Genomic DNA, 18082 nt, shown 5'->3' on the forward strand with positions numbered 1-18082 from the left:
CAACGCATTTGAAGGGCATTCGCGCGAATTGCCCTGGCAGTTTTGGAAGTGGATCCGTCGTTCAGGATCTGTTGGGTGACATCTGATCCAATTTAAAAAGCCCAGTTTTAAACACTTTTCGGGCCCGATGGTTTGGACTTGCAAAAGAAGACTGAGAAATTTATTTACTACTACATTGTTTATTCAATCAGACGGCTGCAGAATAAAATTTCCTGAAAATAGCAAAAACTTCTACTATTTTGCAGGCAAAGGACTAAATTGATTATTTAAAAATACATTATGAATAATTTTCATTATATTTATAAATTAAAAACCAAATAAACCAAAGCCCATACTGGTGATCACTTTCTCGTACTTGACCTTTGGCGCTTGTTTTTAAACGGGAATTACTATCTTTCACTGCGCCTTTTTGATTTGATAAATAAAAAAAAGAATATATCATTGTATACTCTTTTGGCCTGCAAAATTTGTCTTCAACTTCCACTCCATCGATACTCTTGCTTGTCACTACAAATCAACATGTCTCTCATTTCCACTATTATAAACCTCTTATTCATCCATCACTTCAATTCAGCAACTCGCAATGGATATTTCCATGATCCCCTCTTTAATTTTCGTGTTCTTCTGCGCTTTCTTCTTTTATGTGGCTAATTCTTCGACCCTCGGAGTCAATTACATTTCGCCACTTGTGGAAATTCAGGATAGGGAAAGGGCACCTTCTTCAGTCCAATTAACTGCCGCCTATGGCGTTCTAAATCGTTTAATACCCTCTCATTTTTCCAGCTTTGAGTTCCACATCATTCCCAAGGTGCTTCTATAAACTCTTACCCCCTTTTTGGATGGTGGTTTCCCGTGGTTTATTAATGTATGATTTTCTATGAAACTATGTTTGTTTCTATTGTTCTTAAAATTATGTGGTATGATGTTGTAAATCCATGGTTCATTCCATGGTTATATAACCATGAAAAGTCCTAATTTTTGTAACCACGAATTTAGTGATTTTTCCGTGATTACATATTTCATTTCTCCATTATACCCCACCCCACCCTCCACCATCCATCCCACCCCATCCTTGCCCCACCCTCCACCATCCATCCCACACTACCCCCACCCTACCACTCACCCCCACCCCATTCCCACCTCTAACTACCCCACTCCTCTGCCACCCACCCCAACCACCACCCACTACCCTTCACCACCGCCCAATCCCACCCCACAACAACTCACTCCCACCCTACCACCCACTATGCCCACCCTTATCCTACAACCACCCACCCCTCCACCACCCCCATCCACTACCCCTCACCACCACCCAATCCCACCCCCACCCTCATACCACAACCACCCACCTCACACCGTCCACTCCTCCACCACCCCCACCCACTACCTACTTATTTTTTAAAGTTCCTATTTTATTCTTACCTGAGTTTTATTAATATATATAAACTAATTTCTAATTAAAAGTTAAGGGTATTTTAGTAAACTTACAAGTTATTATATAGTACCATACAGTCAAACTAAACAATACAAATGTTATTAAACCACAACAAACGATACAGTCTATCCAAACATGGTGTTCATTAATAGAGTACAATACAATACAACACCATACTGTACCATACCATACTGTACATTAATGAACCACGGGAAACAACCATCCAAACAGAGGGTTACTCCCGTCATTTCAATTTATTTATCTTACTTTCCTTTTTAATTCATTTACTATAAAAGAATGTCTCCTCCGCAATTCTTTAATTTCAACATTACACCTGTCACGTTCGAAAGACACTTTATATATATATATACATATATATATATTTAGTTTAAGGCCACATATATTCAATTTGGACTAAGAAAATTTATTCCTGTAGGAACATTGCGGTGGAGAATTTTGCTTCAACATAAGCAACCACCCCGGTTCGGCTCGAGACAATTCTCCTGAAATTCTGTAAGTTACATACGTACTATTTTATTCATGTTGCTAATTACAGTGGTTTACGATAATATCATGTCGTTATCCTTTAAATACCGATGGTTTAGTGCTTCTTTTACCTTCCCATTACATAAGAATTCACGTGCCAGTTATTTTCAGTGTCTGGAGAACAATGAACTAGTTCTCGACTTCTCGTAATTTATTTGGCTGTATAAAAATACGATATACAGTAACTAGTAGTATGATAATATGTCCCAGCATTCTGTATTCCTGGTCAAGATAACTTGTCAAAGCTCTTCATTGACTTCTGACAAACAGTTAGATGCGTAAGAATCTATTATGCATTTGGTATATATGGAGGAAATATTTTCCATTTATTCTGCGGAATATTTGAAAAATGTTTTACCTTGCGAAATCATTGTTCCAACAGTAGGAAAATATAATATATGATATCGTTTCCTTTTAGCTCTTCATTCACAATTGTATATTGAGGATCAGTATATTTGTCGTCTGTTTATGTCTTCGCCTGTTTATTATTCTATGTCATAAAAGTGATGATAATTGATTTAACTCTTGTCTTAACATGGATGTGTTATGCGTGAGTATGGTGTGTAGAGTGCTCTATGAGCTCATTTTGTGCTGAACATATATTATTATTGCTGCTCAGCCATTGTATTTCTGTTATGTCTTCAGCAGAACATCTATAATAATACCATAACAACACAAAAAGAAATGCTTTTTCTCCAGTTTGGTTAGACTTAACAAGTATTAATCTCCTTTTTACATATTTACTGCTAACAATAGGAAATTGTGGATCTCTATTATTAAATCTATCTGGATATTACACAGAATAAGTGGAACTACAGCAGTAGAGATATTGTCTGGTCTTCATTGGTACTTGAAATATTGGTGTGAAGCACATATATCATGGAGCAAAACAGGTGGAGCACAATTAGCTTCTGTACCTAACCCTGGCTCTCTCCCTCCTGTTCAAGATGCAGGAGTAGTGGTAACGAGACCTGTTCCCTGGAGCTATTACCAAAATGCTGTCACATCGAGCTGTAAACCAACTTTTCTTTTATTTTTTAGACACTTCTTGAGTCCTCTCACAGACCAAGAGGTTTACTTATTTTTTGTTGATTGTTTGTTCTAGATACATTTGCCTGGTGGGATTGGGAAAGGTGGGAAAAAGAGATTGATTGGATGGCTCTCCAGGGGATCAATTTGCCATTGGCTTTTACTGGGCAAGAAGCTATATGGCAAAAAGTCTTCAAGGTATTTTCCTTTGACTCTATGTCTCAGTTGAAGGTTCCTACTTCTTACTGATTTATGTTGAATAGGATTGACAGTCTTTCATTTCACTACATTATTTCGAACTGGGAAAAAACATTAGTTAATAGTAATATGTTTCCTGTTACAATTTCTTGAGAAGGTGTTTTTTTCTAAACCCATTGGAGACTATTTAGCACATTCCAAAAGGACTTGGAGAATTGTTATTACTAATTTAGGAGTATCGATCTGTGGTTGTAGATCAAACAAACAAAAAGGAAAGAGGAGAGTCAGTTATAGTTAACAATTTTGTTAGAAATCTAAAGGTGCAGATGCCTAGTGAATGGTTCAACTCAAAATGTTTGATACAGAGAAATTGAAATGTTGCTTAGGTTGACTTGGTGAATTATCTGACTTTTTGAATCAGCCATGAAATTAGCTATTAGTATGTAATTAAATATTTATCTTTGGACATATATCTATGTCTGCTGAAAAAACACGAAGGGTAATTGATCAAATTCACGGACGTTCCTATGAGGAAACGCTTATGATACTAGAACTCATACGCTATCGATCATGTTATCCCATTTTGAAATTGGGTATGCAGCAGCAAATGCTAGTTATAACATGGATTCCAGCGAAGCCAATTTAGTCCTAGTAAAGCCGAAGTTAGTACTGATGAAGGGCAAATCCAATTCTTGATAGTCTTATATCAGGCAAGATGCTACTATTAATTATATGAAAACTAATTATAGTCTGCACTTTTACCATGTCTCTGGATGTGGACTCTGAAAACTAATAAATGCTCCATTTTGACTTTCAAGATACTCCTTCAACTTTAACTCTTCTGGATATATTCATCGTCGCGCATGCTGAAACTTCTGAACTTGAGTATAACATTAAGCTTCTTTCTTGATGTAACATTGATCTTAAGTGTCAATTATCAGAAAAAACATAGGTCTTAGTGTGTCGTTTATTTGGTTCATTTTGCGCATTTATATTTTTGACAAATGGTTCATATTTGTGCAGCACTTCAACATTAGCAAGTCACATCTGGATGATTTCTTTGGAGGTCCAGCATTTCTTGCATGGTCACGTATGGGAAACCTACATCGGTGAGCTTCTAGTAATTGACCTATCTATACTATTTTTGACAAATGAGTTCTTTCTGCATCATGCATTGGAAATACTTGAAGATTTTATCATAAAATTTTATCTCATCGAAAATTGAACATTTGTATTGCCCATAATAAGTCACAGGATATTTGTGGTGTTATGTTTACATTTTTAGTTCATTCAGGAACTAGTTTCTGCTGTTTGGTGAACTTATTTAGCACCGCAAATCAGCTTATAATATATCTTTTTGGCATTTAACTTTGTTTGATAACTGTCACTTTTCTCATCAGCAATTTGGCATGTGCGTTCTTGCTACTATGCTATTCTTTAATTTTCATATATAATGACAGATGGGGTGGTTCACTGCCACAAAGTTGGCTAGATCAGCAACTCATTCTGCAGAAGAAAATTCTTGCCAGAATGCATGAACTAGGGATGACTCCAGGTACAGCTATAGTTTTGAATCTTTCTTAAACCCTCCTGCTTTTCCTAACTGAGAATTCATAGCCCAAGACCTTATTACTCAAGCTGCAATTTATCCCCAGTTCACCAGTATACTGCAGGATTCATCATGACAGATGCTTTTGCTCTTTCATTAAGCAATTTTACTGATTGGGTTTAAGGTTTGTTTGAAAAGATAATTTGTGCGGATAGGATAGCTTGATTCAAGCATCTAAGTTGTACATAGCTCTGATGTAGTGACATGGCTTTTACTTTTTACCAAAAATGAAAATATGAGAATGAAAGCCAGCTATAAGGCTTCTTTTATTGTATAAAGAAGTTAAGCTTTCATAAAACAATTTTATGCTTCATGTGGATTATGCTTTATATATTATATTATATTATATATGATCTGGTAACCTGTTTCTTTACTTAATTCCTAACACTTCCCCGAATGTTTAAAACAAATTAAGGTATTGCTAAAAACTTTACCGCTTCTATTAATCATATATAGTGTGTGCTGGACTCCTATGTTTTGTTGCCTTGGTAAACTAATGTTGAGTTGATTTTGTGATCTTTCAGTTCTTCCAGCCTTTTCTGGAAATGTTCCGGCAGCACTGAAGAGCGTATTTCCATCAGCAAAGATAAATCGTCTGGGGAACTGGTATATTGCACATCTAATTTAGCACAAAGTAGTAGATTGGTGATTTAGAAAGGCTAACACATCCTTACTATTATCTTTCCTTTATTTCCTTTCAATCTCTCCTGTAAGCAATATTGACCTGACCATGCACCTGGGCTGCCGATGAAAATTAAGTGCAATTTTCTTAAGCATAATCCTACAATTTTCTGCTATTTATTTACAGTTAAATTATTGGGTTTCAGGTTTACTGTGAACAGTGATCCAAGATGGTGTTGCACCTATCTTCTTGATGCAACAGATCCTTTGTTTGTTGAAATTGGAAAAGCATTTATTGAGCAACAGCTAAAAGGTATGGTAATAGAAATGTCTGTCACCATCAAACCAACCACCATTTCATTTTGATGATTTAATTGTTTCTGTTCTATTTTTTTCTTGTTTGTGCCAAACTATGATGGTCAGAATATGGAAGGAGTAGCCACATATATAACTGGTAAGTTGTTATAATTCCATTCTTGTCAAGTAGAAAGATTGATTTACTATCAGTGATGTCGAGTTATATTGTTGTCCCACATGGGCTGTGTAAGGGACACCAAAGCGGCCATCGCCTCAAGGTTTCAGGTTGAATCCTCAGACTCCTTCATGAGGGAGAAGTAAAAGATTCATTCAGAAAGTTTATATTAGTCAGAAACTGTACTGGGGGTAGTTTTGCTCACTTCAATAATAGTTACAAGACAGATTTCCATATGCTAATATCTTGTTGTAGCACAGAGATCAGTAGGTTGCTAATACAGTAATCAGAAAGCTGTAACTGTACAAATTAATTCTGGACACTGATTGATTACTTTAACTAGCGATTTTTTATGATATTAGATTTTCTACATTCCATGTTCTTCAGCAATTTTCTACTGCATTACTCGAAAATATATTTCTGATATACTGACTAAAGTTGCTGCCATGTGACCAGGAGGTCACGGGTTCGAGCCGTGGAAACAGCCTCTTGCAGAAATGCAAGGTAAGGCTGCGTACAATAGACTCTTGTGGTCCGGCCCTTCCCTGGACCCCGCGCATAGCGGGAGCTTAGTGCACCGGGCTTCCCTTTTTTTGACTAAAAGGATCCATTTTTACCTCCCTGATCCTCTGATACCCAATGAAAGGAATAAATGGAAAGCGAAACTGACAGGCAGACAGAGAGAGTGAGGTGCCAGAAAATGAGGCCACAGAAGATTTTGTGTTTTGCTCTGGGGTTCAGGTTGGGAAGGGGAATCATAACACCAACTTCACTCCTTGCTTTTTTGTATTTTGTAGTTTGGAATCAATTAGGTTATTGTACTATGTGTGTACCAAAACCATGACTTTGGTTCACACTCCTTAATGCCAAAATTTTACTTCTACTAGGTCATGTAATATTGAGAACTAGTCGCCATAGATTGGTCATTTTCCATGATCATTCACACCTTCAAATATTCAGAACCTGTTAAACTCTCTACATGTCAGCATACTATTTCTTCATCTCCATTTTGGAGAGTCTTCTTAGTTCTTTCAGTAGACATGATCTCCAACTTGGCGGCATCTTTCGTTCATAACCAAAGGATGACATACTTGCACTAGAGCTGTTCTGTGTAAGTCATCATGTGGCAATAGCCTACCTTTGTTGCCTTGTCCAATATTGTCTTATGCCAGTTGGAAAATGTCATATTGCAGTGATACCTTTGATGAGAACACACCGCCTGTTGATGAGCCGGATTATATCTCTTCGTTGGGTGCCACAATTTTTGAAGGAATGCGAAGTGGTGATCGTGATGCGGTTTGGCTAATGCAGGTGAAAAGGCTTAACTTGTTGCATCTCTTTACAGCAGACTGTCTGATGATTTGAAAATATCTAACTTTTATGCCTACTGGTATCTGAAACTCATATTCAGTTAAATATCTAACTTTTATGCCTACTGGTATCTGAAACTCATATTCAGTTAATCTTGTTTACTTCTTCATATGAGTATTAATTTAGTATCCTGGGTTTACTTTGACTTGAATCATTAAATTCTTATAGTCTACTCCTCACATGGAGCACAGTTTGTCCTCAGAGTGATGATATCAAATGTTTTGTTATTTTTTATCTTCTTCTTTCTTCTTTATAGCCAATCATTTTCCTTCTGTTTTCCAGGGATGGCTTTTCACATATGATCCTTTCTGGAGACCTCCACAGATGAAGGTTGCCCATCTTAGTCTCTAGTTCCCTCTTTTTCAATATGATAATGAGCCTGTTTGGATGGGCTTATGCTTATAAGCTGCAAACAGCTTATAAGCTAAAAAAAATAAGTTGGGGTAGTCTAACTTATTTTTTTTGGCTTATAAGCTGTTTTCAGCTTATGAGCTGTTTTAGATAAGCTAAGTCAAATGGGTCCAATTATTTTTTTGAGCTTATTTTAAGCACAAAATGACTTTAAGCTGGCCAGCCAAACACTCAAAAAAGCTAAAAACAGCTTATAAGCCAATCCAAATGGGCTCAATGTTCATGCTGATTACTTCATCAAATGTTCATGCTGATTAACTGAAGCATATTTCATATCGTCATTAGCTGTTTGATATTGAGGCATGGTAGTATGAAGCTTTGGATAAATTATAGAATGCATAATGCCTCCAAAGTTTTGCTCTTTGTGTCACTTGAAGCATTAATTATTCACGCGCTCTATTTTCAGGCACTTCTACATTCTGTTCCTCTGGGCAGGTTGATCGTGCTTGATTTGTATGCTGAAGTAAAACCTATATGGGCTACTTCAAAGCAGTTTTATGGCACCCCATATATCTGGAAAGTAACAATGCTATTTTTCTGTTGTGTATTGGATGCAGTTTTCAATGTCATCAAGTTCTAGATAGTCATTCCAATAATTAGCATGCTATTTGCTCAATTCATCTGTTTCATCTCACTTGGAATTAATCTTAAGGTGGGTTTTTTTCGGCTGGATACGCCATTTACTTATGGAATGACTTGAAAGGGTGTTAGTTTGGATATAGTAGAATTTAATTGGTTTGCTTAACCTATACATTCTGGACTGATGCTCGGAAAGTAGTTAATTAGACTTATTTCTACATGCATAAGGAATATGGTAGGTCATACTAAACTGCTTTCAACAATAAGCATGGCTAACCTTCATTCTAAGAGCATTAGATAGCATCCAACCTCGGCCATGAGATCCCTAGGAATTCAGCTGGTGTGCAGGAATCTCAGAAAACAGGTTTCTGGAATAAGTGGACAGTAATTTTCACATGTCTTGAAAGCAGTTCATGGCCTTCTTACTCATTCTAGAGATGAAATACTGAATTTTCTGACTTTCTGAGGTTGGAGTATTTCACCAACATTAGCTCAGCATTTTTTAGCTCTAGCCACCTGAATTTTGTCTTTTAAAATTAACTTGGTTTGCATTGACATTTTTCTTTTCAATGTTCGCAGGTGTATGCTGCACAATTTTGCTGGGAACACTGAAATGTATGGAGTTCTTGATGCAGTGGGATCAGGACCTGTTGAAGCTCGTACAAGTGATAACTCAACCATGGCAAGTTTGATTTTTCTCGTATTAGGTTTTCATTCTGTTTATAACCGTGCACACAATACATAATTATAAGGAGGTTGCCAGCATTTTCGGATCCTTGATATCATAAACTGTTAGGATCTTTGAGCAATGTGACTGGGTTACTTCCAATGCTTCTGTCCAATTCCATCATTATCTTGCCAAAATAGTTTTGAAAGGATTTCGAAATATAACTCTCTGGTGGTGCTTCCTTGCTCATAGGTTTAGAGATTACAGGGTTGCTTAGGTGGTCTGAGTATATTTTTACCAGATTGTTTGTTGCGTTGGTGGTCTTGGATTTGGATCTATAATACTAATCTATTCGGATCTTGTTTCATTCCATTAAACTTTGTCATGTATCTTATTTCTTTTGTTCCTTTCTCCGTTTCTTACTAAAAAAATTCATGCATCTCACTCTTTAACTTTTTAACTTGCCTAAAGGTTGGTGTTGGGATGTCAATGGAGGGCATTGAACAGAACCCCGTGGTGTATGATTTTATGTCTGAAATGGCTTTTCAGCATAACCCAGTTGATGTCAAGGTAAGGGAAGGGTTTTATATATAACCCTGGAGTTTAGTAAATTAGACCCTCCACTCTGAATGTTCTATTAGCATTTCCTTTCAATTGTCAGTTTTAACAATTGTATGGTAAAAGAACTTTGTTATCTAAAAGAAAGTGTTGTAAGTCGAAGCACCAAAATCCATCGCTCTTAACTTTATAACCTTTCTCCTCTCACTTATTCAGTTTGAATAAGTAAAAGATAAATTCTAGAGCTGAAAGATAAAGCAGTTCAAACAGCATGTTTTGTGTGAATTGCCTTCTGTATAGTATTGTTTTTGAAATGGTAATTGTTGTTGCATGTCAACACCTAATAAGTTGATTAAACAATGTCTTGTAGGTTTGGATAGATCTATACTCCGCAAGACGCTATGGGAGATTTGTTCAAACCGTGCAAGATGCCTGGAATATTTTGTATCACACCATCTATAATTGCACCGATGGTGCTTATGTAAGTAACCTGTTTATTGCTGCCTTGTTCTTCCAGTGAGAGGTGCTTATATAAGTAACTTCTTTATCTTTGCCTTGTCCTTCCACTGAGAGGTGTTCTAATTAGGTGTCATAGTAAAGAACCTAATGGAAGCATCGTTTGCACTTGAAATATGATATCATCTCCTTTATAACTGATATAATTAGGTGGGGTATTTCAAATATGCTACTCTGGATGTATGGTCACAATTTAGCGATTGGAAGGAAATTGGTTTAGACAGATTATTCATGACAAGTGTGTGAAGAACAATTAGGATGGTGCAAGTTGCTAATGGAGAAAAGGAAGAGTAATGTCATGTCAAAAACGATAGAATCCCCTAAGCACAGTACTCTTGTCTAACTCTAATTGTCTGTAAACTAGTAGTTTGATGGAGATAAATCAAGTCAGGTTGTTCCATTTTGTATGTGGGGACTATTTCCAAGACAACATGGTTATAGTTGCCCTTTTAATGTATTCCTAGTGTATTGCCTCATTTCAGTATTGAAATTCTAACAAAAGTGGTGCTCTCGGAAATGCAAAATTACCATCTAGGAAAGTAAACTGGTTTGTTTATTGTCGTTTTCATACTATTGTCGTCCATCACTAAATTAGTGCATTTGTTGGAACTTTTTCGGTACATAACATGCTAAATATGATTATAAACGTGCATGCAAAGTTGTGCACTCACATGCTATATTGCCTCATTTCACTCTTGGCTTTTCGCTGCCAAGACAAGAACATGCATCAATCTCCAGAATACGAGAATGTTTTTAGCATCGTGCATTCGTTGCCTATATGCTACACGGTTACTTGTTTACTTTGATCATTTCCTTTGTGATTCTGGTGCAGGACAAAAATAGAGATGTTATTGTCGCATTTCCAGATGTTGATCCAAAGTCCATTTCAACACCACAAATAGTACTAAATGATATCCATGAACAATATGGAAAAGGATATTTAACAAGAGCTGTTTTGGAAGAAGCAAGTGATTCCTATGATAAACCTCATCTTTGGTATTCAACGTCAGAAGTTATACATGCACTAAAACTTTTCCTAGATAGTGGAAATCAACTATCTGACAGCCGTACTTACAGGTCTAATATTCTAGTCTTAAGTTTCCTTCTTTGTGTCTTTTTTTAACTTAGATGATAGTTGTCCCTTTCACTCTTCTCAGGTATGACCTCATAGACCTGACAAGACAAGCTTTGGCAAAGTATGCAAATGAATTATTCTTAGATGTTATACAATCATATGAATTGGGTAATTTGCACAATGTTGCACGCCTTAGCCAAAAGTTTCTAGGCCTTGTGGAAGATATGGATATGCTTTTGGGATGCCATGATGGATTCCTTCTAGGACCTTGGATACAGAGTGCAAAGAAGCTTGCTCAAGATGAAGATCAGGAAAGACAGGTAGAGGTGTCTTTAACTTAAACACCTTTCATGCATAAACCAGGACGATCTTTTAACTTCAATGGACAATTTGCAGTTTGAATGGAACGCAAGAACTCAGATTACTATGTGGTTCGATAACACTGAGGTGGAAGCTAGTTTGCTTCGTGACTATGGTATGCAAAATAACCAAGCCTGTCTTATCTTACATATCCATGTTAGTCTTTGGGGAAGTTTATTATTTGGAACCATAAATGGCGCATCCCAAGCTTTGACCTACTAAGGTCTTAACTTTTGGAGGAATGAACTTTGTTATACACGGTTTTTGTCTACTCATTTTTTGTCCTCCTTTTCAATAGGTAATAAGTATTGGAGTGGGCTATTACGAGATTATTATGGTCCTCGTGCAGCAATTTATTTTAAGTATCTGATAGAAAGTTTAGAAGAAGGCAATGGCTTCAACTTGAGAGCTTGGAGGAGGGACTGGATCAAGCTTACAAATAGTTGGCAAAGTAGCAGAAATGTTTTCCCTGTCAAAAGTACAGGAGATGCCCTCAATGTATCACAGTGGCTTTTTGAGAAATACTTGCAAGATTTGGGATCACACGATCACTAAGCTTCCTAATGGATATTGTAATATAGATGTCCCCTGCTCCCAATATATCCCATTTCGGTTTCTGCAAGAAAAATATTCATCATTATTGATCGCTGTGCTACTCCAATGTAAAGCAATTGTAGTTTTGACGAATGAAATGAAAGCCTCTCTTTAATTTCATATATGCATTTACCAAGTCCCAAATACGAAAAAAGAAGGAAAAGCAAAGACGTCAAAATTTGCAGAAAAAGTTATTACTTCAGTTTTTTGTGGTTTACTAATACCAGCGCTGCATTTCAACGTTTTATTTGGTGATCAACTTAATTAATCATTTTGTCGAAAATTCAAATAAGATGGCTGGCTTTGTTGGTAGAATTGACTAGAGATTAAAATAAGTAGCGAAATTGAAAGAAAAAAAAAACGAGGAGCAACAGATTTCCTCGACTTAGAACAAGAACAACGTCATTGGACGGAAATGTCAAATGACGGGAAAAATAAGAAAAAGCAGTAAAGGAAATTTAACACGAAAGATTCGCACGTGCCTGCAGATCGTATGCATTCGTTCGGCCAAAAAGGCGTAGGCTTTTTGAATCAGTTTGTTACGGTCAAAAATCACTCTACATTCTAGGTGCTTTGTTGCTGACTAACTCCACGCCCTGTCTATTTACCACACTGTCCTAACATATTTAGTCATGCCTTAATAATACATAAAGCAAAATTATGGTATATTCATGTTGTCTAAAATGGATACAGTTTCACTCTGATAAATACAGAAAAAGAATTATACATTTATTTTAAATATATTGTTATGCTTTGGAGTATTATTTTAGCTTTTTTCTTGGTCTGACGAGACGAACCATTTATCATTATGATTGATGTCAAGTAGAAATACAGTGATACATGTTGTGAGTCATCCTAACAAATCGCTAAATTAAATTATTCATGTGTACTTTCTATAGTTGGCAGGGAGAATTTGGTATTTGTAATAGAATTAATTTATAATACTTGGACCTTAGCTACTTATAGAACATCCCCACTTTCGCATAGGCTGTTAACTCCAATATTATTATATCTACTCTCTTTTCTGCCGAAATTTCTGATTCCTTGTGGACCTTTTCCTCTTACTCTCTCTTTTTCGCAGAATTATATTTCATTTTTTATCACAGAAGAAACTAAACAAAAAGGATATGGAGAGGAAAAGTGCATATGAGAATTCAACATGGGCTGATCAGTGGGACTACAATACAGAACCATATACCAAAGAGACCAAAAAAAGCAATTCCTTGGGTGGCAGCGTAGGAGTGGCAAAGAAGGTGGGAGATAAAACAAAGGCAGTGGCTTCAACTAGCATGAAGAAGGTGAAAGAAGGTACTTCCTCTGGTTTTCAGTGGATTAAAGACAAGTGCCAAAAGACCGCCCAAAAGAACTGATTTAATATTATTACTACCATTTATAGATATAATATAGTTTCAATTCATTTTTCAGTTCAGTTCAGTTCAATTTATGGATCGATCATCTGTACATGACTGACGATACATAGATTTCATGCAGAGACTATTCATTTTTTTACACTGCCATGTATCAGTCTAATAAATTTGAGATGATTTATTGTTAACCAAGTTTCTTCATGATCCTCTTTTTCCAATGTTCTGATTTGACTAATGCCGAATATGAAGGAAGACTGATTCTTCTAATTGGAGAGACAATAGGAAAAAAGAGAGGCTAGATCTTTTGGACAATATTCAAGATTTAGCTAGCGCAGACCTTAATCCCACCTTGGGAGGTAAGGGGTTGTTTCCGATAGACCCTTGGCTCAAGAGAAGGTGTCAAGACAACAATAATAATAAGCACTAATAGCAACATATAATAAGATAAATGAAGTTAAAAGAAAGAAACAAGCAAGCTATATTAGAGATCTAAAAAATAAGCGAGCCAACAAAGATAATAATACTCCTAGTGTTAGTATGATCTTATAATTATATGTATATATATTTTAATTTTTTTCAGATTCCATTTCATTTTTATTTTATTTTTAACAAAAGATACTGAACTCCATGAATCCGTTGATTGTTCTCTAGATCCGCTACATGTTGATGTTAGTAGCGCTTTTTGTTTGAACGGTTGATTTCCATCAAGTCATCATATATTAAAGGGAAAAGGATCAAATATACTCCTCTACTTTAATTTAATGGTTAAATATATTCTCCGTTAGTCAAAATAGATAAATATACCCCTTTCGTTAGTCAAAGTAGATAAATATACCCCTTCCGTTAAGAAAGTAAGCAAATATACCCCTCAGTTGATAAAATCCCCAATTCCACCATTAATTACCCGATTTAACTTTAAAAAAAACCATGCCCGACCCGCCCCGACCCGCAAATTAAATTCTTCCCACCCAAATATACCCACCACCACTACAACCGACCCAACACAACAACCACCACCACCGCCACCACTGAATGTGTAAAATGAGAACAACCATTTGTTTGAGAGTTGACTTAAAATACATTCAAAATAGAGTTATTCTCCTTTAAAATCTAAAAATAATGTATAGAAAACCAGTCACAATAAAGAAGAAAGAATTTATCAACCCCAAATTGACGAAATCGAATTGCATGAAATTCTTCTGTAATATTCTCCTTTCTCTTTCTTTTACCTTTTTCTGTTTTTTCTTTAATCTTTTTATTTCTTTTTTTATTTTGTACTTCCTTGTCTGTTTCCGAGAAAAACGCCAGGACTTCTTTTCATTTTTTCTTTAACTTTTCAATAACTAAGGTCTAAGGTGAATAAAACGATAGAATGAAGAAAAAATAGCGGTAGAGAAGCTTACCATTGTTGCCGGAACTGTTTAGTGGATAAGGGGGAAGGGGGAGTGCTAAACAGTGGTGGCGGTGGTGGTGGTGGAAGTGGTGGTGGTTGTTGTGTTGGGTCGGTTGTAGTGGTAGTGAGTGTATTTGGGTGGAAAGAATTTAATTTGCGGGTCGCGGCGGGTCGGACATGAGTTTTTTTAAGTTAAATCGGGTAATTAATGGTGGAATTGGGGATTTTGTCAACTGAGGGGTATATTTGTTTACTTTCTTAACGGAAGGAGTATATTTATCTACTTTGACTAACGGAAGGAGCATATTTATCTACTTTAATTAACGGAGGGTATATTTAACCATTAAACTAAAGTAGAGGGGTATATTTGACCCTTTTCCCTATATTAAAAGGAGAATAAGAGAACAAAAAAAATTGGTCCACGCTTGGATAGAATGATAGCCCCTATTTTTTCTGCAACATGCATCTCATCCAATAACTGAAAATTCATATTGTCAATATTAATAGTATAGTCAACATTCTTAACGAGTTCATGCCCCCGTTATATGTTACTTACGAGTGTTAAAGGCAGAAGTTCTTAATTGTAGCTGGGAAGTGTGGAACAATAACATGTAGCTTTTGTCTTATGTTTTGGTGGTACTAACACGTAATATGCCTAATAAAATAGAAGTTGTTATCTTAAACAGACACTTGAAAATCTTGAAAATAGCTACTCCATTAATTTAAATTTATAAATATTAATATATATCAATTAAAGATTCAAATAAAGGAATAAGAAAAGATAACCTAAACCTTTTAATTATGGATTTCATTTTAGGCCCAACTCCAAATGCCATCTTCGACGAGCATTAACTCAAGGGATTTTTACAGGGTCATTTGCATTTGGCTGTATTTTGTGCCGGTTTTTAATTTTTATCCCTCAATGCAAACAACTTTTTGGCGGGGCATGAGTTTATATTTTAGCATCATAATATCCCGGAAGTTATATCCCAAGCCTTAAAGAACTTATGCCCCACTTGGCATAAATTTGATTTTGGAGGGAGAATTGGATTTTGCTCTTTTACAAACTGTTTTTTAGTTTTATGACCTGTTTACAAGGGATCTTCATTTTTTACACATAAAAGATATGGAAAAAACACAGAAGAGATTTGAAAAAGTCATTTTCTTGTACTCAAATTGTAAGAGGGCAAGAGATCTCAAATTATATATATATATATATATATATATATATATATATATATATATTGTATATTTAGCTAGCGAATATAATTAATTTCGGCCCATCCATCAAATGTGTATAAATTTCATCAATCACTTTTTCTAAAACTGAAGTATTTAAAAACGCTTCATTTGTTTTGTATTTTCTCCAATGTTGAATAACTTGCTATATCTGCCCAAATAATTTATCACTGACTAATACTAACAGAAACTTTCCTACAGTTTCAATACTTTGTGTCTCCTAATCGAGCATATATTTCTTACTTGGTTATTAGTTGGACCCAAATTGATGCGCGCTTTATGTCTTAGAATTTGAATTTCTTGTGACTTACAAGTTGCAAATCAATACACATTGCAGAGTTTCTGAGGAGTGAGAGATGATCATGTTCCTACATAAAATGCAATTAAACATTCAGTCAAATATCTTTTACCTTTTTTTTTTTTTTTTTATATATATATATAGACATTAGAAGGGAAAATGGACGAATTAGAGAAGTAAACATTAGAACGAAAATGTCATTTATTATGACTTATGAGAGCCTAAAGCTTTGACACTAGTAGTAGCCAAAAAAGGAGAGAGATATTGTCAAATGGGCTTTGCTCAAACAACACTATAGCACCCATTTGTCTCTTTTCTATCAATTTCATCTTGAAAAATAGTGGATGTTGAAGTTTCAGATTTCGTAAGTTAAATTTCAACATGCTATCCTATTTGAAATTTCAGGATAATAACTATTCTTCCATTATAAAGATTGAAAAGTATTTGTTTGTAATTTTTTTCCTAATAATACTACTATTAACATAGAGTTCCGGTTCCTTTTCTTGTAATGCAGAATATGAACCCTTTTTTCTTGATTCTGAAAGAGTTGAATTGTTCATAATACGGTGAATTAAATATGGAACTGAAAATCGAAGAAGTTCATACTTCATACCAAAAGGAGAACAACTAAATTAAACCAAATATAATGTAGTAAATCAAATCGAACCGAATTCTGACAAACACTCCTTCTAGATTTGAAACTCGAGTTGACCAATATACAGATCATTTGATTTTGTAGTCCTTTTTAAATCTATTCTTAATTTTATATTAAAAATAAATTTTACAAGAAATTTTTATTTTATACATAAGAGATCTTAAAATAACACTTATAAAAGTTGTTTTATTCAATCCAAAATATAGAAAGGCTATGTTCTCCCATTTTCCCCAAAATAGTTAGGAACTAATAATGTGTTAAATTATTTTACGTTTCTGAGGATTATGTTATGAAATATACTAACGCCATCTATTTTCTCTCCGTGCAAGTTACGGCACCTATATACGCAAAATGCGCAGGAGTACATATAGATGTGAGATCCACAAGCAATAAAGTACTGCTCCCTCCGTCCCAAAATAATTGTCCTAATTTGATTTAACACGAAATTTAAGAAAAAAAAATAAATGTGTGATCTAAAATAAATCTTAGATATTTTTGTGGTCGTAAATCATCTCATAAAGTTAAATTGTTTCTCAATATAGAAAGATGTCAATTTTTTTGGGACAAACTAATAAGGAAAGTAGGACAATCTTTTTGAGACAGAGAGAGTAGTATATACTAACAAAGAAAAAGGCTTAATGCATATGCGTCCCCTTACAATTGTTTCTTTTTTTTTCCACTTTAGCACCTCAAATAAGTGTTGTTCCTGTTGAACATCTAAACTTGGTTTCAAGTGTGTCTATCAAACACAATCCGACTTACACAACATATTTCTTAAGTTAATTTTATTTTTTTACTCAAGATGATTTACACAAGACCCGACAAATCACAAAATTTAAATTTAAAATAACTGAAAATCAAAACATATTTTACAAAGAAAATTAAGAATTCACATATGAATACACCATCAACATAGCATTATCTTTATGAAAATAGTCAAATTCCATACATATATTAGCTTAACTTTCAAGGATAGATCATGTGAGATGCTATGTAAGTCGGATTGTGTTTCATAAACACATTTGAAGCCAAATTTAGAGATTCAATAGAAACAATACTTAATTGAGGTGCCATGAAAAAAAAAGACAA

General features: G+C 35.1%; 1 protein-coding gene across 1 annotated transcript; it reads left to right on the forward strand.

Annotated features, from left to right (window-relative positions):
• The first annotated feature begins 366 nt into the window (after window positions 1-366).
• On the forward strand, window positions 367-12161 carry LOC132632756 (alpha-N-acetylglucosaminidase-like). The gene is made up of 19 exons (XM_060348824.1): window positions 367-808; window positions 1872-1948; window positions 2783-2994; window positions 3087-3208; window positions 4232-4317; window positions 4669-4763; window positions 5342-5423; window positions 5645-5751; window positions 5862-5892; window positions 7104-7221; window positions 7564-7611; window positions 8099-8207; window positions 8850-8953; window positions 9410-9508; window positions 9867-9977; window positions 10845-11089; window positions 11170-11407; window positions 11484-11562; window positions 11746-12161. The coding sequence occupies exons 1-19, from the start codon at window positions 584-586 to the stop codon at window positions 12000-12002; spliced, it is 2445 nt and encodes an 814-aa protein (XP_060204807.1). The 5' UTR covers window positions 367-583; the 3' UTR covers window positions 12003-12161.
• The last annotated feature ends 5921 nt before the right edge of the window (window positions 12162-18082 follow it).

The sequence above is a fragment of the Lycium barbarum genome, chromosome 3 (genome assembly GCF_019175385.1).
Source record: "Lycium barbarum isolate Lr01 chromosome 3, ASM1917538v2, whole genome shotgun sequence".
Taxonomy (NCBI): domain Eukaryota; kingdom Viridiplantae; phylum Streptophyta; class Magnoliopsida; order Solanales; family Solanaceae; genus Lycium; species Lycium barbarum.